The 25,109-nt window shown below is 53.7% G+C and overlaps 9 protein-coding genes across 9 annotated transcripts; 4 read left to right on the top strand and 5 right to left on the bottom strand.

The window, feature by feature from the left end:
* Positions 1-194: 194 nt before the first annotated feature.
* Positions 195-1,429, bottom strand: pmeA (putative pectin methylesterase). Its single transcript, XM_025623966.1, has 3 exons — positions 932-1,429; positions 764-876; positions 195-714 (listed from the first exon to the last, which is right to left on the bottom strand). Exons 1-3 carry the CDS (start codon positions 1,372-1,374, stop codon positions 287-289), a joined length of 984 nt encoding a protein of 327 aa, XP_025476752.1. The 5' UTR covers positions 1,375-1,429; the 3' UTR covers positions 195-286.
* Positions 1,430-2,302: 873 nt separating this feature from the next.
* On the top strand, positions 2,303-3,580 carry BO87DRAFT_315601 (putative extracellular exo-polygalacturonase; the record flags this gene model as incomplete). The annotated part of the gene is made up of 2 exons (XM_025619701.1): positions 2,303-2,715; positions 2,773-3,580. The coding sequence occupies 2 exons, from the start codon at positions 2,303-2,305 to the stop codon at positions 3,578-3,580; spliced, it is 1,221 nt and encodes a 406-aa protein (XP_025476753.1).
* Positions 3,581-4,206: 626 nt separating this feature from the next.
* BO87DRAFT_136958 (carboxylesterase, type B) lies at positions 4,207-6,418 on the top strand. The gene is made up of 6 exons (XM_025618087.1): positions 4,207-4,536; positions 4,597-4,681; positions 4,746-5,060; positions 5,113-5,228; positions 5,290-5,587; positions 5,638-6,418. Exons 1-6 carry the CDS (start codon positions 4,318-4,320, stop codon positions 6,183-6,185), a joined length of 1,581 nt encoding a protein of 526 aa, XP_025476754.1. The 5' UTR covers positions 4,207-4,317; the 3' UTR covers positions 6,186-6,418.
* BO87DRAFT_461626 (acetyl-CoA synthetase-like protein) lies at positions 6,358-10,742 on the bottom strand (the record flags this gene model as incomplete). Its single annotated transcript, XM_025629106.1, has 8 exons — positions 6,358-6,651; positions 6,706-6,881; positions 6,943-7,187; positions 8,772-8,851; positions 8,922-9,075; positions 9,124-9,227; positions 9,295-9,583; positions 9,640-10,742. 8 exons carry the CDS (start codon positions 10,740-10,742, stop codon positions 6,358-6,360), a joined length of 2,445 nt encoding a protein of 814 aa, XP_025476755.1.
* A 1,008-nt stretch (positions 10,743-11,750) lies between these two features.
* Positions 11,751-13,364, bottom strand: BO87DRAFT_418341 (MFS general substrate transporter; the record flags this gene model as incomplete). The annotated part of the gene is made up of 2 exons (XM_025626880.1): positions 11,751-12,989; positions 13,050-13,364. 2 exons carry the CDS (start codon positions 13,362-13,364, stop codon positions 11,751-11,753), a joined length of 1,554 nt encoding a protein of 517 aa, XP_025476756.1.
* An 861-nt stretch (positions 13,365-14,225) lies between these two features.
* BO87DRAFT_315595 (Mur ligase) lies at positions 14,226-16,015 on the top strand (the record flags this gene model as incomplete). Its single annotated transcript, XM_025619700.1, has 4 exons — positions 14,226-14,333; positions 14,382-14,507; positions 14,561-14,668; positions 14,741-16,015. The coding sequence occupies 4 exons, from the start codon at positions 14,226-14,228 to the stop codon at positions 16,013-16,015; spliced, it is 1,617 nt and encodes a 538-aa protein (XP_025476757.1).
* A 370-nt stretch (positions 16,016-16,385) lies between these two features.
* On the bottom strand, positions 16,386-18,656 carry BO87DRAFT_428913 (transcription factor domain-containing protein; the record flags this gene model as incomplete). Its single annotated transcript, XM_025627473.1, has 6 exons — positions 16,386-17,037; positions 17,105-17,440; positions 17,512-17,691; positions 17,751-17,914; positions 17,990-18,538; positions 18,630-18,656. 6 exons carry the CDS (start codon positions 18,654-18,656, stop codon positions 16,386-16,388), a joined length of 1,908 nt encoding a protein of 635 aa, XP_025476758.1.
* A 1,098-nt stretch (positions 18,657-19,754) lies between these two features.
* BO87DRAFT_379167 (alpha/beta hydrolase fold protein) lies at positions 19,755-21,402 on the top strand. Its single transcript, XM_025623967.1, has one exon. It carries the CDS (start codon positions 19,918-19,920, stop codon positions 20,941-20,943), a length of 1,026 nt encoding a protein of 341 aa, XP_025476759.1. The 5' UTR covers positions 19,755-19,917; the 3' UTR covers positions 20,944-21,402.
* A 680-nt stretch (positions 21,403-22,082) lies between these two features.
* BO87DRAFT_443747 (putative C6 transcription factor) lies at positions 22,083-24,716 on the bottom strand (the record flags this gene model as incomplete). Its single annotated transcript, XM_025628114.1, has 6 exons — positions 22,083-22,844; positions 22,901-23,814; positions 23,888-24,288; positions 24,364-24,419; positions 24,473-24,584; positions 24,655-24,716. The coding sequence occupies 6 exons, from the start codon at positions 24,714-24,716 to the stop codon at positions 22,326-22,328; spliced, it is 2,064 nt and encodes a 687-aa protein (XP_025476760.1). The 3' UTR covers positions 22,083-22,325.
* Positions 24,717-25,109: the final 393 nt, after the last annotated feature.

A 25,109-nucleotide genomic window follows, 5' to 3' on the forward strand; every position in this document is an offset into this window, starting at 1 on the left:
TCATTTTGAGTCCATTACGCCATTTGGATACCGAGTGGTGAGCAGAGATTGACTCCAGAGTGGACGGGATCTCTACGGGATATGCGCGGGATCTGCTTGAAAACCGACCATTTCGGAATGAAATCCAGACTGCCGGAACAGGGGGTAAAATCAATTTCTTAACCGTATTAAAGTCATATTAAGGTATAAAATATGGCTATACTAGTTATGGGGGCTGATCATACGATGGCCTAATCGCGCCGCCGATGAGGTGCTAGTCTAATTTTTGGTCCAGCTCACAACACACTTAGTAGCTGCGATCAATCCAGTCGCCCCAAGATTCGCCCAGCACCGTGGTCTTGTCAACTGCCGCGGAAATGGAGGACTCATACTCGCGGTCTGATGTGTCTGATCCCGCTCCAGAGTTGTTGTACTCATAATACAGCGGCGTCGCACCGTCTGCCATGGTCGTCCATCCCTTGGGGTTGATGATGTCCGACAACACCGAGTTCTGGTAGATGACCCGTGCAAACACGCGCCACGGCCGGCCCAGGTAGACCTTCTCCGTCAGGGAGACACCTGATGCAGCCTTAATATTGCAGTTGTCGATGGCGTACCAGCCTGAGTCGGAGGAGGTTTCCCGCGATGAGGCCGTGATGGCACCGGCGCCGTTGGACACAATGTCACATTCGCCAAACCACACCGATGCATCGCCGAAGATGTAGTCGACCGCGCCTAGATGAGTCAGTCACTTCTTACTCGTACTATATAGACAGATACTGACCCTCAATCATGCAGTTAGAGTAGTACTGGGTGCCGGCCTTGACATAGAGGGTGTCCTGGTACCCGCTGAATTGACACCCATAGAAGCCCAACTGATCTGCATTTCCAACAAGACTACCAAGCTATTAAGCCACCGCTCTTTGTCTTTGGGAAAAGTCAAAATACGTACGCCACCGCCTGTGATCCCTCTCCATATCCATTCTCCACGTTGATGTTGTACATGCTGAACCCGTCCGACACCACGTTGACGGTGGCGCTCTTGTCGAGAGAGCCGGCATCCGACGACGAGATAGTGTGGGTAATGGTAACTACGTTGTCCTTGTAGGTGCCAGTATCGGTGGTCTCGCCGTACAGTGTCAGGTTGCCATCATAGTCGATGGTCAGCTGCTCCTCATACGTGCCGCTCGCCACGTAAATGCAAGCGGACGAACTGGACGAGTCCAGGGCATCAAGCGCATCGCCGATGGTGGAATATGTGCCGTCCGATCCGACCGTCAGGCACCCCGAGGGAGCACTAGTCCGACTCTCTCGCTTCTTAATGTGTTCTGCCGGAGCTCCGACCGCGGTAGCAGTTAGGACGGCAAGTGTGCCCAGAAGGTATGAAGTATACATGATGATTTGTTGCTGTGAGATCCCCTGGACTAAAAAACGTGAGGATAATATCCTGGCAGGGGGTCAGAAAAGGAAGGAATCGACAGATATGCCAAGTGGCTATATAACCTATTTCGGAGCACATGCCACAAGCCTGTCAGCCCAAGGCATGACATCTCCAGATGTCTCTCTTCGCCCTAGAAGGCTGCCAACAAGACACTGGGACCAAACGGCGGCCAAGCGCCAAGAGACACCATTGCCGGAGAATTTTCTCCACACTTCCATGAATAACCATCTACCCTTCCCGGCCTGGACGCCATGGCGTTTCAAATAAGCACCCTCCGCCTGCAGGAATGCGCCGTTGACACCCACGGTCTTCCGTGCAGAATGGAGCGATTGGCGGCGTGCCATCGGAAAGCTACCAGACAGGTTCAGCCCTCAGCAGGGGGCGGAGGAACAGCCCTTGCAATTTATCCGGATCGACATACCAGCACGTCAGCTGGCCGCTCTGCTTCCTGGAACGGTCGAGTGTTGCATGTTAGTGGGCGGGGTTTCATCGTACCTCGCAGGGATCGGTCGGCAGTTCGGCATAAGAATAAATTGCAAAGTCGTGTTCACAGTTCATCGAGGACCCTGCCAGCTGTTGTAGGCCAATTAACCGATACTAGACAGGCCATGACATGGTCAGGGCACGGCGGTAGCTCCGTCTCTAAATTAAGCATCCGCTCGTTTCAAACTGACCCCCAGCCGAGATGACAGGGTCTGCCTCGGCATCCCACAATCCTCACTGATTCATTTCGCTGCAACTAAATACTACTGCCACATGAGGTACCTTCCGTATACATCCGAGCAGGATGCGACTCGTATATAGTGGGCTGGACATCGCCGGAGTGATCACCTGTTCCGAAAGTGCGAGTAATCCATAATCATTGTCACAAAAGCGCTCATCATGGCGCTATATCGTAACCTCTTTCTTCTAGCCAGCCTTGGGCTAAGCAATGCTGCTCCCTCCAAGGTCCAGCGAGCCCCGGATTCTTCTCTTCACGCTCGCGCTGTCTGCACCCCTACCGCAGGAGGCGATTCGTCCACCGACGATGTCCCCGCCATCACCGAGGCGCTCAGCTCGTGCGGAAATGGTGGCACCATCGTCTTCCCCGAGGGCAGCACCTACTACCTCAATAGTGTGCTGGACTTGGGCAGCTGCAGTGATTGCGACATCCAGGTCGAAGGTCTTCTGAAGTTCGCCAGCGATACCGATTACTGGAGCGGTCGCACTGCCATGATCAGTGTTTCCGATGTTGATGGTTTGAAACTGCGCTCATTGACTGGGTCTGGTGTCATTGATGGAAATGGCCAGGATGCGTATGTGGTCACCCTTCTCAAAAGCAAGACTTAACCTGACTGACCGATCCAATCCAGGTGGGATCTCTTTGCTTCGGACAGTAGTTACTCACGCCCAACGCTCTTGTACATCACTGGCGGCAGCAACCTGGAAATCTCCGGGCTGCGTCAAAAGAATCCACCCAACGTGTTCAACTCGGTCAAGGGTGGCGCCACTAATGTCGTCTTCTCCACCCTGAAGATGGATGCCAACTCCAAGTCGGACAATCCGCCCAAGAACACCGATGGGTTCGACATTGGCGAGAGTACCTATGTGACCATCACCGAGGTCACCGTAGTCAACGATGACGACTGTGTCGCCTTCAAGCCCAGTTCCAACTACGTGACAGTGGACACGATCAGCTGCACCGGCTCCCATGGAATTTCCGTGGGATCATTAGGAAAGTCGAGCGACGACTCGGTCAAGAACATCTATGTCACGGGCGCAACTATGATCAACTCCACCAAAGCCGCCGGGATCAAGACTTATCCGAGTGGAGGCGACCACGGTATCTCCACGGTCAGCAATGTGACCTTCAACGATTTCACTGTGGACAACTCCGACTACGCCTTCCAGATCCAGAGCTGCTATGGCGAGGACGATGACTATTGCGAGGAAAACCCGGGCAACGCCAAACTGACGGATATTGTCGTGTCAAGCTTCAGTGGCACAACCAGTGACAAGTACGACCCGGTTGTGGCCAACCTTGATTGCGGTGCGGATGGAACGTGTGGCATCTCCATCAGTAGGTTCGACGTCAAGGCGCCATCGGGCAAGTCTGAAGTGTTGTGCGCCAACACCCCGTCTGATTTGGGCGTCACTTGCACTTCGGGGGCTTCGGGCTAAACAGCTTTGGCCGGAATACTTTCTGTATCCACTCGGTGGAGATTCTTCAGGTTTGATATTTTGTATGGTCGTGTGTATAGCAGAATGTGACAATAGAATCAGTGAAATTGCCATCCCTTTCGAAAGAGATTGCAGTCGGATTGTACGCAACAACACCTTTGTAGGTCGATAAATGTTCTGGCGAGCGATCTGGTGCAAATGTTAATGGGGATTCCTTCAGGCAGTGGAATCAATCGGGCTTCATCCGGAATGGGCTCAAGCACTTCCACCGTCATGTTTAATATACGGCACTACTGCTGATTTGTCAGTCATCCCGTCCTTCTCTCCGAGTCCCCGCAGTAAACTGCATGCTGCATCATCGTTAGGACGAAATGGGACCCTTCGGCCAGTGCCGCTCGTCCATCCCCAGGAAGTGGACGCGGGGAGGCTGGCGTGGGGATGGAACCACCGCACCATCCGGCATAAGACATATCCGCTGATCCTGCCTCCGCCAATCGGCCCTCTCTGGGGTCCATCGCACCTATACCGGCCCGGAGATCAGTCCTAGAAACAGCATTCAACTTCCCCACTGTTGAGCTTTCTTCCTGGATTCCTCCGGACGCCCGGGATGGATGACGGAGCTCAAGCTTTGAGAAGGATTTTTCCCACGGGATGTTTGGAGCTATATAAGGTGTCGGAGAGCACCCAAGGATTATCTGGGACTCGTTTGAACCAGCCAGGAACGGCAGACAGTAATCATGAAGCTATCTTGGAATATTGGCGCCCTTCTTGGGAGCGCTGCCATTGCGTCCGCCGAGGTCTATCCTCCGTATTATGCCAATCTTACCTGGCAGCCACCGCGGACCCTCTCCAACTGGTCGAATTTGACCGTGGAGACGCAGACGGGCACCTTCATCGGCATGCTGAATGATACTTACCCCAATGTTCGCCAATTCCTGCGCATCCCGTATGCCAAGGTCGGTGTTGATTGACTTCGTGGACATGACTATCTCTGCTAACCAAATAATACCCGGTAGCCTCCAGTTGGTGACCTTCGCTGGATGCCTCCACAAAAACCTGAAAAGTCGCGCAGAAGAATTGACTCGACTCGATATGGGCCAGGTACTTTAAATCCCGAACAGACCGTACGAAGTCCCGATGGTGTCATCAGCTAATCCAAGGCCAGCCTGTCCGCAATATGTGACGGGTGAAAGCACCATGTGGAACAAATATTCACCCCCTAACCTTCTGGTCAACTTGGGAGAGAACCTGAACCAAGGTGCAGTGGCTTGGTCGACGTCGGAAGACTGTCTGTCATTGGCAGTCTGGACTCCGTCTTATGCCAATCGCACCTCGAAGTTGCCTGTGGCATTGTTCGTCACTGGCGGAGGAGGTATCACTGGGGGAATTGAAATCCCCTCTCAGCTGCCCTCGCCGTGGGTGTCTCGCTCGCAGGAACATATTGTTGTGACCATCAATTACCGCGCAAACATCTTTGGAAGTATGTCTCCCGCCTGCTATGCTATAGCATCCACTAACATATATGCCTGTAGATCCCAAGTCCCGGGCCCTGAACGACACGTCGCTCACGCTGCTGGACGTAAGGGCAGCGGCGGAATGGGTGCATGAGAACATTGAGGCTTTTGGTGGAGATCGCGACAATATCATGGTCGGTCTTCCTCCAACATACTGAACTACCTCTGTGCGATGCAACTAACTATTATCTGTAGCTCTGGGGTCAATCCCAAGGAGCAGCCCTGACACACCTCTACACCCTCGCCTTCCCCGATGACCCCCTGGCAGTCAAATTCGGAATCATCTCACAGCCACCATCAGTCACCATTGACCTAAGCACCACCGACGACGTCTACCAGGACTTTGACATCGTCGCCAAGGCCCTGGGCTGCAACTACGGCGATGATGCGGAAGCCGAGCTGGAGTGCATGCGTCAGGTCTCTTGGGTGCAGATTGAGGAGTACATTAATCGGTATTCGGGATCACCCTCGATTGCTTTCAGCAATTACATCCGTATGAAACGCCTTTCACCTCCATTCATCCCGTACTAACGATACTTCCAGCCGACGAAAAATACATCTTCTCCAACGAATCAAAGCGATACCTCGAAGGCAAGGTCGCTCGAGGCCCAGCCATCCGCTCCGACGCAGCCCGCGAAGACGCATCGGCGAATACCACGAGCGTGATGATCAGCGAAGGGGAATGGGATTGCAGAGCTGCCCAGGACTCAGCTTTGCGAAAGTCTCTCGGGCTCGAGACGTACCGGTACTTCTGGGCCGGCAACTTCACTAATATCAGTCCCGTCGACTGGCTGGGAGCGTTCCACTGGTCGGACCTGTTGATGATCTTTGGAACTTATCGCGAAGACGTCGGTGAGGTCCCGGGGCTGGAGGTGAAGACTTCTGAGACTATGCAGGATCATATTTTGGCTTTCTTGAAGAATCCTTCCACGGTTAATGTCACGGTTGGATGGCCGGCCTTTGATGCGGATACTCCTGGGGGTGGGCAGATTCTGGAGTTTGGCGAGGGTACGCCAGTGCGGAAGGTGACTGGGGACTGGTTGGATGGGGGATGCTACAACTCCTCGATTCCATTCCGTATCTGGACATGATATGTAGGTTTGGGAGAATATTCAGTTTGGTTGATATTATGTGCGATGAGTGATGATATGCTATCTGCGATGAATATTGGGATTAGGATGGTAACTTAGCCACAAACTGATCCGCCAAATATCAAATCAATGACGTTTGAGAAAACTCATAATTTCATTAGGTAGTCCAGTTTCAATACCGCGGCGACGCTTCCTTGGGAATCTCCAGTAGATCTCCTACCGGTCGAGCCTCCATCCACGCAGCCATCGCCTCGTACAACTTGTAGAAGGCTTTGTTGTTCATCGTCGGCAAATCATTCAAGATGGGATGGCCCAGCTTGGCCTGTGCCACTGCCAGATACTGGTATCCCTTGGGGTATTTCTCCAACTCCGCCCGGTCAAATTCCGGCACCGTCCGGCCATCTGCGGGTGTGACGCGATCCTTCTCGTAGAACAGTTTTATGTAGACCACTTTCCAATCCCCTCCCTATTTCAGACAGAAGTTTATGAAGCGGCAATCACACTCGACGTCAAATTCGACTCCGTCCCAGTTGAAGCGTTGAGTGATGGTGGCCTTCATTTTACCGATAGCGCGACCGGTGGTCGGGTTCAGGTCAACGAGCGTGCCGTTTTCGCGATGCATGATGTGGTCTCCGTCGGCGCGTCCCTTTATGGACGTCTGGATGAAATCGTCTATGGAGAGTCCGCCGCTCCAAGCTGGAAAGAGACACAGCACGTTAGCTGGACCGGCTGCCTCGGAAGGAGAGACGCGACCTACTAGTGAAGACAAAAGCGCCCTTGTCGACAAACAGATGGCGGTAGTGGTTCCATTCGGAGGCGTCGCGATATACTGGCCAGCCCTTGCAGAGCTCGGAGACGCAGTAGCGATCGAGGATATCGCCCTCGGAGCCATTGATGTGGCTCCAAATAGTAGGCTGCGTTTCTTTCTCGGTGATATTGTAGACCATACTGGATGGGAATGTCTCGTGGGTCGAGTAGGAGGTGAACACACCTCTGCCACGCCTGCACATCCAGCAGTATATCTATAACTCGTGGCTACCCCTCCCGAACCCAGGTTCACTCGACATGACATCATCCCCGACCGTGGTTGAAGCTGGCTGTCAGAGTTGAGGCTTTCCGCAGCATCCGGGATTCTTGATCCGGTTCGCAACTGCCGACCGGGCGAACCGGACCCATCCTGTGGATCGATATAGTATCATTGTGCTGTGTGGAAGTCCTGGCTGTCGAATGGGCATGAACAAACCAGGCGAGGCTCGTACGCGAGGATTGGAGTAGGCGTTCAGGCGTGCGGTCGCAGCCTGTCACTCATGCCATCATGTTGTCGGATTTAGGTTGACAATAAATGTCTGCATGCGGGACAAGCTTAGATCATGCTTGGTCGTTGATGTATGATAATCTGATACTGAACAGAAGATAAGCCTAAAACTGTGGAGGGTGACACGAGATTTGTTTGCCGGAGGCAAGAGATTCACTACTCCGTACGGAGAGCTTGACAACTAATTGATTGTTGCGCGATTGCAGCCGGAAACTTGTCGTGGGGGGCAAATCAGTCCCGTCTCGGTGCTAATCCCAAAGTGGATAGATAGTACGTGTCCGTCCTTCTGGAAGCCTCAGGTTGCAACACCCGTCGCACGCCAGTCTTTCGGTAGTTTCTCTACATGGATGTAACCATTACTCTTAGTATATTGTGAGTAGCAACAGGATACTGTATATCTTAGATGCTACTATGGTAAGTGTTCGAGAATTAAGACCGATGACTTCCCAGTGGCGATAGCACCGTTCAATCCTGTAGTACGAGTACTTAGCAAAAGAGTAGCCTCAAAATATATATGTATATAGTGGTCGCAGAATTGCCACTTACTAATAGGCATGTATCATAGCCAGACATCAGCATTTTGATGCAAAAGACCCTTTTTAGCAACTACTAGCACTCATTTCAAAACCCACTCATCAACATCGCCAATAACCATCAAACTACTATACAAAGTACTTTCTCGGGAAGGGTCCGCGGTTCGGCACGTGTCCCGCGTCGGGTTCTGCCGTGATTCCCCGCCCCCTTTTTTCTCCTCACTTTCCTTTCCATCCCCGCAGGTCTGCTCGATCCATCTCCCCAGTCGCTTCTTTTGCTCACTTGTCTTGCAGTTTATACTTCTTTCGCCAAATTAGAAGTAGTGAATATTACAGTCTGACTACCCTTAGATGCCGAGCTACAGATGCCTAGAGTGCAAGGTCTGAGGCAGACAATGGACCTCTGCAACCATGTGAACAGCAACTCCCAGGAACTTTTCCTTCATTAGAGACTAATGGGCTCACCCCGCCAAGCTAGTGAAGGATATATATATATACACAAACAATTGGCAGATAGAAAGAGCGAGTGGCTGGCGCGACCATTAACCTATTACTTGCATCGAAACAGAACCCCCAAACACTGGGCCTCACCTTTCACGGAAATTAGAGAAATGTCGACATTATAGTGGTTGCAGTGTGAAACCCGTGAAAAACCCCCGCAGAAGCAGACAATTGGCAGGAAATGGAGACCTGACGAGCGACTAAAGGTGAACTCCCCCTTCGGAACTGGAAGCGGACGTGCCGTGGTAGTTTCCTAGATAGTCTCCCAGCTCCAAGATGGCTAGTTGCCGAAGCTCACTGCGCAACACCTTGCCGGACTATCACGAACAGTATGGTCAGCATATGCAGCTCATGGAGGATAAGACAGTGGCAACAAATAGGGCATACCGCGTTCCGTGGAATTTTCTCAATGAACGAGAGACCGCCTGACAGACGCTTGTATGGAGGGAGCTTCTCCGAGATGAGCTCATGGATCTCCTCGGCGGACACCGAGGTCTTGGGGTAGGTCTGGATATAGGCCCGGGGCCCCTCGTCCTCGTTCCTGCGGGAGTTAGACTCATCTTCCAAGGGAATGACACAGGCGGCTTACACTGCGACTCCGATCACCCCAACATCACAGACATGCGGGTGCTGTAGTAGGACAGACTCAATCTCGACCGGAGATACATGGCTTCCGTTAACCTTGATCAAATCCTGTGGTAACAGTCAGCTAGAGTTCTATCTTTTCTGCCAAACCCGCGGCAACGAGGCAAGGAATTACCTTTTTACGGTCGACAATATACCAATTGCCTTTGTCATCGACGTATCCTACATCTCCTGTGCTGATCCAACCGCCTGCTCCCATCACTTGCTCCGTCGCGGCGGGATTGTTCCAGTATCCTCGAGTTGATCCTGGCGTGCGGATCCAGATGTCGCCAACCTCACCTGTCTTCAATGTCCGAGAATAGTCGCTGGAATCAGTTACTTTCCCTTCGTACGTGGCGTTCAGTTGCCCGACCGTCTCGGACTTGGGCGGGCGCAGGGGATCGGGCCCAGTGATAGTTCCCGTTCTGTCCAGTCATATAGTCAGCAACAGGAAACCCTCGGTTTGCAGGGACAAACCTACTCTGTAAGCCCCCAGGCACGGGCAACGTATCCGATTCCCATACTTTCCAGCTTGAACTTCGTGAACTGGCTCATCGGCGCAGCACACGCCTCGACACGTCGGAGACATGTCAAATCGTATTCTCGACAGATGGGGGCATTCTTCGCCATGGAGGTCAGAACAGAGCTTCGAATGATTGCATCTGTGATCTGGAACCGCTCAACTGCCTCGCAGATGCTCCGAAAGTCATTGCGTCGCATCAAATACAGCGGAACACCCATCTTGGGAAAGATGGCGCAATATGACCGCTGCCCAACACTGTGATTGATTGCAAGGGAACCCAACACGCGCACGTTTTCAGGGCCTCCAAGGCGAGGGTTATATTTCCAAGCTGGATGCGAGGAGATTCGCCGGATGTATCCCATCGCTGCCGCAATGTAGTTGCGATGTGACAGTTCTACACCCTTGGGCTCACCAGTAGTGCCGGAAGTGAAAAGGAGCATTATTGTGCTGTTATACTCTTGCGAAGAAATGACAGTGGGGTACCAAAACCGGGACCCCTCCCATTCGGACGCCACCATCGTCTGCCAGTGCTGAATCGGGCCTTCCGGCTCGCCACAGCCGTCTAGGATGTCATCGTCAAAGACAAAAATTCGGTTATCAGGATGATTGGCCAAGCGCGCGGCTTGCAGGGCAACTGGAAGGGTGGCACGGCTGGCAAAAATCACCGAAGGTTGCGAGAAGGATATCAAACGATGGAATTCGGCCTGGTTGAGAGCAGGTTGTCCAGACGCGAAGATACACCCGGCCATCACAGTACCCATGAGGAGTGCGGGATAGCAGAGGGCATTGGAGGTCACGCATAACACGCGATCTTTCGGGTTGACGCCCAGTTTCTGCAAACCCACTGCTACACGAGCAGAGAGGAGTCGGTATTGGGCCAGCGACAAAGCTCTCGTATCCGGGGAGTCGGCATCGATGAGGATCTTTCGGCTACTCAGGGAGCGTCGAGGGGAGCCAAACACGAACCGGGGGAGTGAACATTGGGGGATGGGCGTGGTCCATTTCGAGACAGTGTGCGAAGACCTGTCGCTGTGTGGTCGGGGCATAGGTGGAGGATGCATTATGAAGAGAATTTCACGAGATTATCACCACTGGCTCTGTCACCAAGCTTCTTCGATCTGCTCGTGTCTGGGCTTTGGTCTCTCAGTGGATCCTCTCTCCCTTATATACTTTCTACGACGAAGGCTTGCTGTCAGCCAGCAGGGTTTGGTGATGGATTTACGTAAATAAACCTTCTGGCGCAAGCCATGTTCGAGCTGAACAATGATGCCTGTTAACCATGAAACTATGGAACAATAGCCTGGGTCTGGCTGCTGCTGACGAAATCTATCGATCTGCACGTGTGGGCCAGGGGCCGTCTTGGTTTACTGCAGCTCCAGGCCGATGATCTGCGCCTCCGGTCGCACCGCTCGTCGGGGGCGGCGATCGGCCTATTTCGTGATGCTGACTGACACTGCAGATATTGCCCAACTCCACAACAGCTCTTGTCGGGACCTCTCTTCGGAGTTCACTTGCCAGCTCGGACAATGAGCCCGCCACGTCGGTCCGGAGAACTTTGGTTTCCCCTGATCGTTGCTTTTCTGGCATCACACCGGCGACAATTATTGCGTGATTCTCATGATGTGACGCCGGTTTCCACTAGAATCCCATCACACGGCAATGATCTTTCCATCACCTCAGGGTGAGTACGTGGACGGCATGATGGGTAAGCAACATGTCGTAGCCTGATCCCCGCTCAAATCTACAAAGCACATTCTACAAAGAACATTCGGAACAAAGCAGAATGCAAGGGCAGCGCACGGGCGATGTAAGGGACGCCATTGCGTATACTCGGGCGACAGGTCCAAACTTTGACCGCTTTAGGAATGCGATGTCACCAAATTCCGTCTACAATGGAGACTACATACGAAAGGTCTTTTCTGGTATATGCACGAAAGGTCTAAGGTGTGGTTTCTTGACTTCAACTATCCGATCTTGTCTATTTATGAAACATCCTTTTTTCTTACTTCGATCCACAGTGGCTCGTAGATCTTAGGTATGTTGGCACCCCTGAATGAATGACGATCCTATCAAATTCTCCCCGCCCGTTTCTTGCGGTAGTCGTGGCCCCAGAGTAAAACACCCCAAAGAAGGACGCTGGAAACCGCCCACAGGACAGCGATCAGGGTCCCCATCCAGCCCATACCGATTGCGTTAATGATAGGCACCGCAGCTGCAACCGCACCTGCGCCTAGAAAGCAGCGAAACATTGTGTTGGAAGCTGTGACTGTCGCCGCCCGCTTGACGTGGCAGTCGATCAGCAGCGTGACCAGGGTGCTGGTAGCTCCCGCAATGGTATGCGCCGTGAAAAACAGCATAATGAGCGGCCCGGCCACATGAGTCCTGTAATTCATGACCCAGCCATAGCCAATGATGCAGATGCAGGACATATAGACCATTGGCAATGTGATCTGGAGACGGGCCTTTTCGACAGGGAACTCAATGAGGTCCACCTGGCGGTTATTGACCACCTCCATGCCATGTTGCCGCCCCAGGCGACGGAAATTCCAGTCCACGAATCGCCCAACGGTCCACCTCGAGGTGAGACTGCCAATCCCATATGGAATATAGCACAGGCCGATTTGGAGCGAGTTGTAGCCGTACTTCTCTCCCAGCTCCGACGACAAACTACTGAGAACAGCAAAGTATCCGCAGTAGAGGATAGAGCAGAAGGCAATGATGGCGCCAGTTTCCTTTTCCAAAGCGATTTTAATGCTGTCAATCGGCGTCGGTCGACGGGGCTTAGGCCCATCTTCCAGCTCTTTCTTAGCTGCCTCAGCCCCTTCATAGGCCGAGGGCTGCACAATCGGAATGAGTGGCCGGTTCCAACGCGGCGCGGGGATAGATCCATTTCCGACCACCATGCGGCAGGTTTCGGGGAAACAGACAAGGATGAGGATTATCATCGCCAGGGCAAATATGGCGAGAAACCAGAAGATACTTCGCCAGCGAAGAAACTGGGCCAGGACACCTCCAATGATAGGGCCGAGGGCAGGTCCCATTGTCGTTCCCAGCGACGAGTAGATCATGTATTTACCACGCTCGCTTCGAGTGACCAAGTCGGCCGTAACAGCTATGCCGACGACCGAGATGGCACTACTTCCGCAACTTTGGAAGGTTCTGAGGACGATGAGTGCAATGTAGTTGTCTTGAAGCGCCAGGCCGATATTGACGGCGAGGTAGGTGATCAGACAGACCAGCATCGTGGGTCGACGGCCATATACATCGGATATACTTCCCGTCACCAACGGCGCAACTCCTTGGAAGATCTGAAGCCGTGTATGTTAGCTTATGCAACATATCTTTCCGGAGATGTGATATGATCTTACCATGTAAGTGGTGATAGTCAAGTTAATTTTGCTCACGGAGACATGCAAGTCTTCGGATAGTTGGTCAATGGCGGGATAGTAGATGTTTGCTGACACCGGGGCTAGGAATCCCACGATGGCCGCAATAGCGATAGTCATGATCTTCTTCCTCTCCGTCAACAATGTATGTGGCGGCGGCGGCGGCGGAGGCGCCGCCTCTGAGGGCGTTTGAGAGAGTGGCTGGAGGCTGGCACTGCTGGAGTTGCCCCCAAGGGAGCCCAGCTCGATTGTGTGCACAACCTCCTGAGGACCTTTGTCCTTGACTTCTTGAGACATGATAAAAATTGCCTTAGGGAGTGAAAAAGGGTTGGTAAAGGCCCTGAAAAATCCAAAAGGAGTGACTTGGTTCAGCCAAAGCGTCAATCGACCGCGAAACTTGCCATGTCTGGCATAGTTATACCGGCTCTATGCTGACATCCTCTGCTTGCCTGATGACATATGCATCCGCCCGATCGATGCTTGTTTTCCACAAATGGCAACCGGAGATCACATCATGGATGGGATGCATTACGGCCTAGCTAGTGTTTTTCACGGCACGGGGCCTTCGGTGTGGATGTAAAATTCCGTCTGTTCCCGGGCAATTCGGAGTCACTTTCTCAGCTACAGCTTGTGTGATTCGGAGCTTTAGCTGACCGAAAGAGGAAATAAGGACCCCTATGGCAATTATCTTTAAGTAATGGAAACTAAAAGTTGGGGAAGATCGCGGCTGAGCCCCAGGGTTGGCGTCAACGCCGATCAGGGTGCAAAAGCAAGTTTCAGAATTCAAAAAGAACAGTTACCCACGCCAAGAAGAAAGAAGAAGTTAAAATGTGCAGCCGCGTCAGCGGCTGCATCGTCGATCGTGCATATCCACTCTGCAGCAGCTAAACTATTGGCGGTGAAAGAAAGTCCGGGCTCGACCTGTCGATCTTCTAGGGTGCGCAACCCTACTACTCACGCCATTGCGGACCTGCAGCTCAGCATCAGCGCAAGCTGCCCAACAGAAGGCGCATGCCAGAAATGTGCCAAGTCACTGTACCTGAAGCCCTTGTTGATATCTATATAAAGAACATCAGAATCGGGTTCACAATTGACCAAACAAGGCAATCAAAACTTTCTTCGATCTCAAGGCTTTTGTAAACGCAGTTCTCCCTCACAATGCCGTCAATCCAGTTCATGCCTGAAATGGACTCTCCATCGAACACAGCTTCCCTCTCCTCTGCTGAACGGGAAGGGGGAAAGAATGTAGAAGCAATTACATACAATGTTAGTCATTTCAATCCAAGGTCAAAGCTCATACTGACACCCTGAAAGGACACCCTTCGCCAGCTAAACACGCTCAACACCAACTTTGCGTACCGCCAACTCGCCATCAAGACGGCGGACCGTAGTGTCTTCATCCAGGATATGTTGAGATGGTGTCGTGCAGTGGGATATGAGGTAGGCAAATATCATCGAGGACACTCTATTCAGACACTGACAGCGATCTACAGTGTCCCGATTTCGATCCCCTGAATGCGGTGCACATTGCCGGAAGTAAAGGCAAGGGTTCCACCTCGGCGTTTATCTTCTCGATTCTGTCCGAATACCAAAGCCACGAGGTATGCACTGCAACCACTGCAGCTGAGCTGTCGAAGATATCTTTCCGCAGACACCACTAACACATGTCACAGAACCCAATCAAGAAGCTGGGGCTCTACACATCACCTCATCTGCGCACCGTCCGAGAGCGCATTCGGATCAGCCCGTCCAACGACATCCCTTTCCACCACACCTCCCTGACCGAGGACCAATTCGTCCAGTACTTCTGTGATGTCTGGGGCCGACTCGGTCTGACAGAGGAGACCGCCAAGAGCGGTCCTCCCTTTGCCCGCTTCCTCACGCTCATGGCCCTTCACGGGTTCCTGCAGGAGAAAGTCGACACCGCCGTGGTCGAAGTGTGTCTCGGTGGCCGACATGATTCAACCAACATCCTCCACAAGCCTAGCGTCAGCGCCATTACGAGTCTCGCCCTCGAGCACACCGACCTGCTAGGCAACACTATCGAGGAGATCGCCTGGGCTAAAGGCGGCATCATCAAGCCCGGTGTCCCGATCTTGACTATTCCCCAAGCTCTCGGCGCTACCGCCACGCTGCAAAAGATCGCAGCCGAAGTGGGAGCGCCACTGACCATTGTCCCCGTGCACCCAGAAGTGGAGACCATGGAGCTGGGACTAGCAGGAGACTTCCAGAAGATAAACGCTAGTTTGGCCATAGCCGTGGCAGCGACCCATCTACGCAACATGGGCTACTCGGACATTCCCGAGGACATCACCTCCGCTCCCTTACCGGAGAAATTCCGTCGGGCCCTGGAGACCGCCAGCTGGCCGGGCCGCTGCGAGACGCGGGACTGCCGGTCCGGTCGGTTCCATCTGGATGGCGCGCACACCGTGGAGAGCATGGACCTGGTGGGATCCTGGTTCGCGAAGAAGGCCACACCGCAGCAGGACTCCGCCAAGCGGGTCCTTATCTTCAACCAGTCTACCCGCGATGCCTTCACCCTCGTGCGCCACCTCCGGGATAGCATTCGTCAGACTGCGGGTAATGGGAGTAGTCTGGCCGAGAAGCCGTTCCACCACGTCATCTTCTGCTCCAACATCGCGTGGGAGAAGGATGAGACGGCGGATATGGAGCGCGCGTCCATGACTTTCCATGGTAATGCAGGCGAGGAGAACCTCAACCTCCAGGCCCAGCTGAGCACTTACTGGCGCGGTATCCCCGGGGAGGAGTTGACGGGTATTACTGTCGTGCGCACCGTCGAGGAAGCTATCCGCTGCGCTGGGGGTGTTGGCAGCGTCGGTGGCCAGGGCCGTGTGCCGCCGCTTGTGCTTATCACGGGTAGTCTGCACTTGATTGGAAGTGCGTCGGAGGTGTTGGAGACCCTCGAAGAAGAGGGCCTTTACTTATGAGAAACTTTGCGGGGTCTTTCGTGAACTTACTATTTTATTTTCGGATGTATTATATTAGGCTCTCCTTTGTTTAGACAGATGTAATCATACAAAAGGGGGGAGGGATCATGAGGGGTGGTGATATATATGTATTTATGAATAAGAGTTGATGTCGGTATTTCGGGTTAACCGAGTGGAGGATTAATTGATCTTATGGTGAAATGGATTTTCTGAAGATAGTAATGGGTGAGGAGGAATATGTGGTAACTTCGTGTATCGTCTACAGATGGGATCGAATCATATGTATGTACAGTCTCAGGGATATATATCTGAGGTTCATGGCCACATTGGGACATGGTCTAATTTATGTTCTTGTTGAAGAAGAGTGAGTTCAAAAATGTGTCACTCCCTTTGGCCGACGGTCGCGCCACTCGTCGTCCTTGCCTACACTTAACCGCTCGTATCGCTGCAGCATCTCGTGCAGTCCAGAGGTAGCTAACGACTGGGGATCGTCCTGGAAGTGGTCCACATAACTCTGTTCGCCATCGATCTTGGTTAACCCCTCGGCGTATCTATCCCACCGGTCGGGCACCTGTGCCATCGAGTCTTGCTGGAATAGCTCCTTGATCCCGGGTGGCACCTCGTCCGACTGCTGCACCCGATTGCCTTGGTTGCGGGACCGCACCGACAGCTTGAAGAGATGGAAGAGGTGGCGTCCCAGTTGGGAACGACAGGCAATGATCGACATGGCGCTGGTCAGAGAGAGGAAGTCGCGGTCAAGGATATCAAAGGTCTCCTGGCCAAGAAGGGTGAACAGCGCCAGGTTGACCGAGTACATGGCGAACTGGTGGGCATGTTCCATCCCGTATTCCACCCGTAGCTGCTGGGTGAGCGCGGCGATGGTTCGTGCTGACGAGAGGGCGATTTCCACGGCGCTGAACCCTTTGCTTTCTCGAGGCGTCCGCTTGTCACCCTCCGCGAGTATGGGGTGGAATCCAAATCGATCGCTGCAGAGGTTTATCACTAGTGTATGGTAGCGCATTCTGTAGACGATGGGACTAGTTAGTTCACTCATGCTCCGCCGCCTCTCGTGTCGTGTCATCACTTCACCTGAGCAACAGTAAATGCGGTGCCGGTCGCGTGGCCGGATCGAAGTACTCGGGAAGATTGCTTTCCCATACACTGAGCCGGTCGTAGAGTTCTTGCTTCCGCTGATCTGGCTCGGTGCCCGATCGATCGGTGCGGGAGAGACTCCAGGAAATGTCGCGGGCGATGAAGGAGAGCTTGCAAGCCTCATCGAAATAGAGGTTCAGGTACGACGGGCGGGAGTTTTGAGATATTGGGTACGGTGCCCACATGTCGCTCGAGTTCGTGCCATTTCGGTCGATGGGCTCGACACTTACGGAGCTAACGCGGCTTGGCCGGAGGAAGTTGGTGTGGACGACCCTGTGATTGTCCACCATCAGAATGGGCCCTAGGACAAATATTGCTTGACAGGAACGTGAGATCGCACTTACGTGTCTACCTGGAACAGGCCCCAGGCGGTGCGCTTGATGGAGACGATCATATCCTCGGACATTTGAGATACGGAGAGGCGCAAGTCGGTCTTCTTGTTGACGATGCCTAGCGACTCTCCCATCTCGATGGCGCGGTGCAGCATAGTGTAGCCCCAGTCATTGTGGCCGGACAAGGAGTACCTGGTGGATTAGAAACATACAATCAGGGCGCCCACCGCCCAGGGTTGGTGCGGACATACCTCTCATACAGCAATAGATGCGCCTGCAAAGATGCTAGACGAATATCGCCTCCCTTTTCAAACTGATGCGATTGTAAATGGCGTTCTGCTTCTGCCAGAAAATCGGCTCCTTTGGTGCGGACATCACCGGGAACAGTGTAGGCTTCGGTGTATTGGGAGTAGTACTAGATAGAGCCACGCAATGCCCATGGTTATCCAGTCTGCTCGAAGAGATACACGGCAGGGTGGGATGGACTTACGCAAGCGTTGGCCAGCAGGGCGTTAACCAAGAAGGGGCTGCAAAAGTCAGACTCGGTGTTGCCCATGGCCATGTGCTTAACAAAGGTTTCGCTGTCGAAGAAGGCGAAGAAGGGATAGTCCCAGATTAGGTAGAGGGAGACCAAGTGGGAGACGAGGTCATCGTCGTCGGTGACCGAAGTCCAGGGTTTGGCAGGGACGCGATAAGGAGCATTACTGCACAAATACCGGATGTCCATGATCTGAGGGCGAAAGCGCGGGGGCTCACTCTCGACCTCAATACCACGACGCAGGCCCTCCAGGCGGTGCAGGGCGTCCTCCTGATCTGGGGTCGAGGGCTGGGCAGCGGCCAGGGCGCGAGTGAGGTAGGCCCGCACCTCGTCCAGCGAGGCATGGTTGCGAATCATGTCAACGAGGGTCGGAGTGTGATCGGGGTCGATGGATCGGACGACGTGGAAGAGATCATGCAGCAGGTCCTCATGGTAGTTACCCGAGCTGATAGCATACTCGGCGGCGGGTTGTTGGGCGCGATCGGCCCTGGCCGGGGCAGTCTACGATAGTATGTATAAGAGACTAGGACTAGAGGAATGGGCGATTCAGTGGGGTGGAGGGAGGGCGCGGCAGGGAATCCCAAGCACGTACCTCGGATCTCTTTCTGCGCGTGGACATGGGCACAACAGCCGGTTTATCAGGAAGAGTAGGTAGTGGGAGAGATGGTTCTCTGGGAAGATTCGAGAAGGGGTTGGTTTCCCGGGAGGGAGAAAAGGGATATGGAAGGGTGTTCCTGAGTTTCGCCGGCAAGAAATCATGGGCGATCGGAGGAGAAGCCGATGATGAAGACTATGATGATATTGATGGCAGGAGACGAAGGATGATGATGATGATGATGATGATTATGATGATGCCATGATGACATAAAGGAACCCACAATTCATCCGTTCGCCCATATTGAAGAGGGGGATGTGCGAAGGGGGATAGTACGAGGCATGATGAGTTGCCAATTCAGCAGAAGTGTGAAGCAGATCATTTAACCAGGAAGGTTTGCGGGCACTAGAAGACGAGAAGGTGATGGGGATGTATGATAGCAATAAGGAAGATGTAGTCGAGAAGTAGAGAGGAGTTGAGGAGAAGAAGGAATACAATTGATAATGAAACAGGAAAGTGGAGACGCGAGGGACGGCTGAGGTAAGCACAGATGCGGGGAAGCTTCAACCGGACAAGAAACAAGACACACACACACACACACACACACACACACACACACATACACCTACCTTTCTCTTCAAGCTTTAAACAGAGTCTCTACTGCTGCTTATTTACCTACTTGTCTAACAGTGTCAAATATGCCGGAACTGTTTCGAAGCACTCGATTTCAGTTGACAGAACTACCATTGGCCAGATCCTAAAGTCTAAGGAGAAGATTGGCGCGTTCGAGCCTATGCATCGGCCCTCTTCCCTTCTCTCTATATATTGTCCACCACCACTATGATGCCAAAAAGTATCATTCTGACTCCTGATCAACCATCCCAGGCACTCACATTACCCTCACATAATCTCTTAATTCCCGTCTAGCCATGTCAACCACTGCGCAAGACGGTCACACACCATTCTCTCCCTTTTCTGGGACCGCTGTGTGCGGGCAGGAGGAAACATGGCGATGGTCCCCCTCGACTACGCGGCAATTCTTGCCTCTTTATGCGATGGAACTACGGGATGAGCTCCTTGGGGGTAGGGGTGGGAGATAAAGGCTTTGGACCTATCTATATCGCGATGACGGGAGCGCTAGACGGTCGGGGAGGCTGTGTGTCGAAGGATTACGTTCCCAACGCGCTAGTTCGCTTTCCCTCCGTGAACTGATTATTTTTTTTTTTTTCTGCTGAGACAGACAGTTCTTCTTCCCTCAGCCCCGTCTCACCGGCCAGCCTCAACCATGAAGGAACAGGCCGACATCACCACCGCGGAGTCCCCTCCCCCTCTCTGGAAAGTGCGCATGCCTTTCTGGCACCGCGTGGACTGCTTCATCCGACTATGGCTGCTGAAATCCCTGGCCGCCATCTACTTCTACTTTCGGCGCCTGGTACGACAGCCGCCGCCTCGCTACCAGCCCACCTTTGTCCGTCGCTACCCATCTCGTCCCATGCTCAACACCCACATCTTCTTCCCGTCCAACTATCGCGCGGGTGAGCGCCTGCCTTTATATCTGAACATCCATGGCGGAGGTTTCGCCGTGGGGAATGCCCAGGTAGATGACCGCTTCTGCGCCGCCTGGACCGAGCGGACCGGCATGCTCGTCGTGAGTCTGGACTACCGCCGCGTACCGCGACACCCCTTCCCCACCGCCACCTACGATCTAGTCGCCCAGATTAAGGACGTGCTGGCGGATGAGTCCCTGCCCATTGATCCCGAGCGCATCACGATTGGGGGGTTCAGTGCGGGCGGGAATCTGGCCTTGTCGGTGTCGCAGCTGCCTCCCCTGCATGGACGGGTCAAAGCCGCCGTCGTCTACTACCCGATTGTCGACTTTGGCCATCCCCCGCCCATCAAACTAGCCTCCCGCCCCTACACGGATGGTCCCTTGGACAAGATAGGCATGATGGCGTGGGCTCTGGACTGGGGGTATGTCTGTGTGGGACAGAACCGACGCGATCCGCTGTTGAGCCCCTGGTACGCTGACCCGAAAGACCTGCCCCCGCGCATCTACATGATTGCCGCGCAGTGGGATATGCTGCGGTTGGAAGTCCAGCAGATGATCCACCGCCTGGCGGGGCTGCACGATAAAGAGGACCAGGAAGCGCCCTTCGAGACGTCTGCGTATAAGTGGACCTTGGCCCGAGGGTGCACGCATGGCTTCACGCACGGCCAGGAGGGGAATGCGGCCGAAAGAGCGTACCGGAAAAGGGTTTGCGAGGACATATATGGCCAGGCCCATGAGTGGCTGAAGAGTGCGTTGGGATAGAAGTCGTAGTCTGGTTAAAGAGCATCAGTAGATATTAGACATTAGATACAACAGGAATACTAGAGACTATAGACAACAAATCCTGTTGAGACTGGTCTATGCAGGAGGAGCCAGCAATCTGCAAAAGAGTTAGTGTGTCCCGATATCAACCTCTGCTACTGATGTAGCAGAGGTCCCCATCAGGCTGTCGGGAACAGGAAAGCTCGATTGGCTGAGATCCATTATGATGTAGAGAGGAAACACGGAAAAGGGAAGGATGACCATGAATGTGCCATCCACACTAATCAAAGGCATCGCCATGGTAAACTTGGAGGTGGCGAGTTACAGCATACAGCGAAGGTTCTGGTCGCATAGCCCGGCGGCATCGGAAAATTACTTTTCTTAAACCCCGCCTTCCCCGAACTCGGCAATTGGGGAATTGAGGTACTAGCCATGTGCAACCCCCCCCCCCCCCCCCCCTGCTTTGGGGTGACGCGTTTCGCGCGGGAAACTGATGGCCGATAAGCATGAAGAGACAGCATAGCACACCGGGAACCCCTGCTGGGCGTCTGCAGTACCGGTTCCACCGTCGTCTCCCTTGCGCTCTATCAGTCCAAGAGATGGAATATCCATGGCGTTCCGAGACGTCCGGGTTGGGATCGACATCAAGCCGAAGAACGAGCGAAGCCGACACCGTGTTTGTGTGAGATGACTTGCGTCGGGAAGTGTGTAGCTACTGCCATCCCAACAACAAACAAAGGGCATGACGCTAAAAGAAGGAGGGGGAAAGCAGTTGGCGGGCCGATGGGGGGCAGACGTATCGTATCGCATCTTATCCAGGGAAGGCAAGGTCGCGAGGGGGAAAAAAGATGGATCCCTGGGAAAAGATGTCCAAAACAGGCAAGGCGGTACTGGATAGTGGCGGGTCCTAGCGTGTCTTACGGAGGAGCTTTGGCCTTCGTCGGATTGGCAATGCCCCTCGCTTCTATCGGTCGGAGAACGGGTGGCGCGTATGGTCTCTTGGTTGGAGAGTTTCGCTCATTGGGGGGGGGGGGGGGCAAAGAGACTCGAGATAGAGGGAGAACTCGCATAGGGACTGCCAGGTTGACCGCGGACTGAAAGGCGAGGCGAGCAGCCAAGGGGGAAAGGGCGAGGTGAAAGAGGAGAGGAGGAGGACGGAGATGAGGATGGTTTCTTTTGTGCGTGCGGGGTTGGTCGGGACTCCTCTTCCCTGTCTGTCTCTCTTTCACTCTTGTGTTTGTCTCTCTCCTCTCGATTGCCGGGTTTCGACGTCTCCGCTCAGGTTGTGTGTGAGTGGGTAGGTGGCCATACTATCTCCATCAAATCAAAAGGGCAATCAAGACTATTCTTGGTATTAGATATTCACGCAGGTTTGGATCGGTTCACAGGTTTCCCAAATTCCACCATGACGAAAATTCCGCATCTCCGCCGCCCGGACCGGAGTTGGCATATCCCAGGGAGCTCTCCATGTCGCCCAGTGGAGCCGAGTCGGCCCAGAGCCATGGAGTATTGACCATTAGACTGTCAATCGGCGCAACGAGGGTGTCACGCATTATGGAAGTAGCTGCTGCGTTAGCTTTAGAGGTCGCTGGCGTCCGATACAGAGGCAGGGGCACCGCCTGGCCCCCGTCGGCGGTGTTGACCGTCACCTCCGGCGAGGTTGTGACAATCACCTCGAGCGTCGAGTCCTCTTCGGAGCCTTGCCCGACTGCCGATGCTGCCAATGAGGAATGCAGCAGGCGGCCGTCTGCCCTCCCGCCCGCCGACCGATCCGTGACGTTGAACTGTAGTATGTCCCACATGAGTGGGATACTCAAGTAGATCTTGGACGGGAGCCAGGTCTCATAGTCGACATTCTCCGAGCCGGATGCAATACGCATCATCTGGTCCAGGATGCGATGCTACAGAGAAAGGGAGTCAGCTGCTCATTCTGTAGGTAGGGGCGATGATCACCTACCAAGCCCTCGCAGGCCCGCGATGTAGTGGCAAAGGTCCTCAGGAACTCGCGGCACTTGGCATAGTCCACCCGCGACTTGTATTTCAGACGGGGATCCCCGGCACAGCAATAGTATAGCTGCACCGTGGCGGCAATGGCGGCGACATGGGCGAAAAAGGGGTCGGACAGGCGTACTTCCTTCTCCACCACCATGTCGATCAAGCGCACAATCCAGGTGGCGTGCAGCACCACCAGCTCCGAGGAACGTCTCCAGAAGCTGTTCGGGATGGCCAGGTTGGGATTCTGGCGTGAGGCCATAATGTACAGAAACGGGTGATTCAGGACGGTGAGGATGGCATGGTACATGAACTGCAACTTCAACCAGGGTACCCAGTAGGCTAATTCATAGGACAGCTCCTCACCAATACGCTCGTAGAACTGAACGTGATCATAGCGATGGCAGAAGGGCGTCCGGTTCTCGACCTCCGTGAGGTCGGACAGTATCATCGAGTACATTGACTCATGCCGCCAGGGCTCCTTCATTTTGCTGCGCGCACAGTCCGATACATAGCCCCTGACATTACTCCAGACCCAGCCGAATTGATTGCTCATGTTCCAGATTCCTGTATCGTGGGGGTTCGTGCATCCCACGCTGTCCTGCGGCATGGGTGGCGGCGGAGGCCCCGTCGCCTTGTGGCTGTCCTGGTCGCCATCCGTCGCGAAATATGGTGGGCGCCAGATCTCGGTCGATGTGCGTAAGATGCCCGTCTGTCGGCCGTACGATTGCTCGAGCAACTGTAGACTCCAGAACAGCCGCTTCTTTCGCTCCATGTGTGGATCATCGGTGGAATAGGCGACCGCAACATCTAGCATGGCCGCGCGACAAAGCTGGGACGCCAGGCCTAGGTAGAACTGTCCGAGGTGTGTATTGCCATCTGCGACAATGGGACATACAATTTAGTTATTATTTTTTTCTACACTGCTTGGCCATTCTGGGGGTAGACGTACCGATGAAAGAAGAATAGGACAGCAGACACAAACTTTCGATCGTGGCCAGCTCCACTGTCCCATTGGCAATGCGCAGCATGATGAGAGTCCTAGCATCGTCGGCATAATGCTGGCCCTGCTCCTGCTCATGTAAGTAGCGCAAGGTGAGCGCCAACAGACTACAAATCAGCTCCTCCGGGAGAGAGCCGGGCTCGCCTGGCCCATCGAAGTCGAAACACCACACCGGCTGCCGGTGACAGTGCTCCACGTAGAGATTAATCGCTCTGGCGATGACCGAGGGTGAAGAGTGAGGGGTAGTGCCCTCGCCCAGCCCCGATGGGACCGGATAAGGGGTGTGAGAATCGCGGCGTCTCGGGGATGGTGGCGATAACTTCGTCTCGGGACCTGTCGATCGAGCTAGTCTGCGAGAATCTGTGAGCTTAATTGTACTGCGGACAATCTCGCGAGGAGAGAGAGAGAGAGAGAGAGAGACCTACATATTGCCGTTTAGAATGAGATTGACCTTTTCTTCCAGCTCTGCCAGCCGATCTTTCTGAGGTGGAGCATCAGCAACCGCGAAGTCCAGAGGAAGTTGGGTGCACCCACGGAAGGACTGCCTATTGACGTCCTCGTGACGGGCGTATACGAGCACGGCTGGTTAAGCCGCACACAGCATGAGCAGGCCGGTTTCTCGCCCGGACAGCGCGTTTTCTTCCTTCTGTCAATGCTGGTGAGTGGCTTTTTCTCGGCACATAACATAGATAGGAGACTCTTTGGACTCTTCGCACCTGCAATTTAAACAAGCATGATTTGACCGTAATCTCCGACGCTGTCCTTCTGGTGGCGTCATGTTATTTTTCCCAGGGTAACTCAAAGAGAAGATGATGATGGAAGAGCTGCTGGGAGAGGAGGGGAATGAGTACGGGACGCGATGCCCGCGGGAACAAAAGAGGGGGAGGGAGAAGGAGGGGAAATGGAGGAGGGGATTCGGATTAGAAAAGGAAGGAACGAGGGACGAGAGTTGGCGCGCGGGCATATACTACTACTACTACTACCACCACCACTAATACTACTAGGGTGTCCAGCTAAATACTGTCAGTAGTACTTCGGAGAACGCGGAGGGTTTGGAGGGGGATAAGCAACAACCAATAATAATACGAATAGATGCAGGGTGCAAGGAGGGGGGTGTGGATAGAAAATAAAAAGAGAGTATGTACCGTACTAAGTATGTAAGTACTAGATT

Source organism: Aspergillus neoniger (genome assembly GCF_003184625.1).
Source record: "Aspergillus neoniger CBS 115656 unplaced genomic scaffold BO87scaffold_30, whole genome shotgun sequence".
NCBI classification, from domain to species: Eukaryota; Fungi; Ascomycota; class Eurotiomycetes; order Eurotiales; family Aspergillaceae; genus Aspergillus; species Aspergillus neoniger.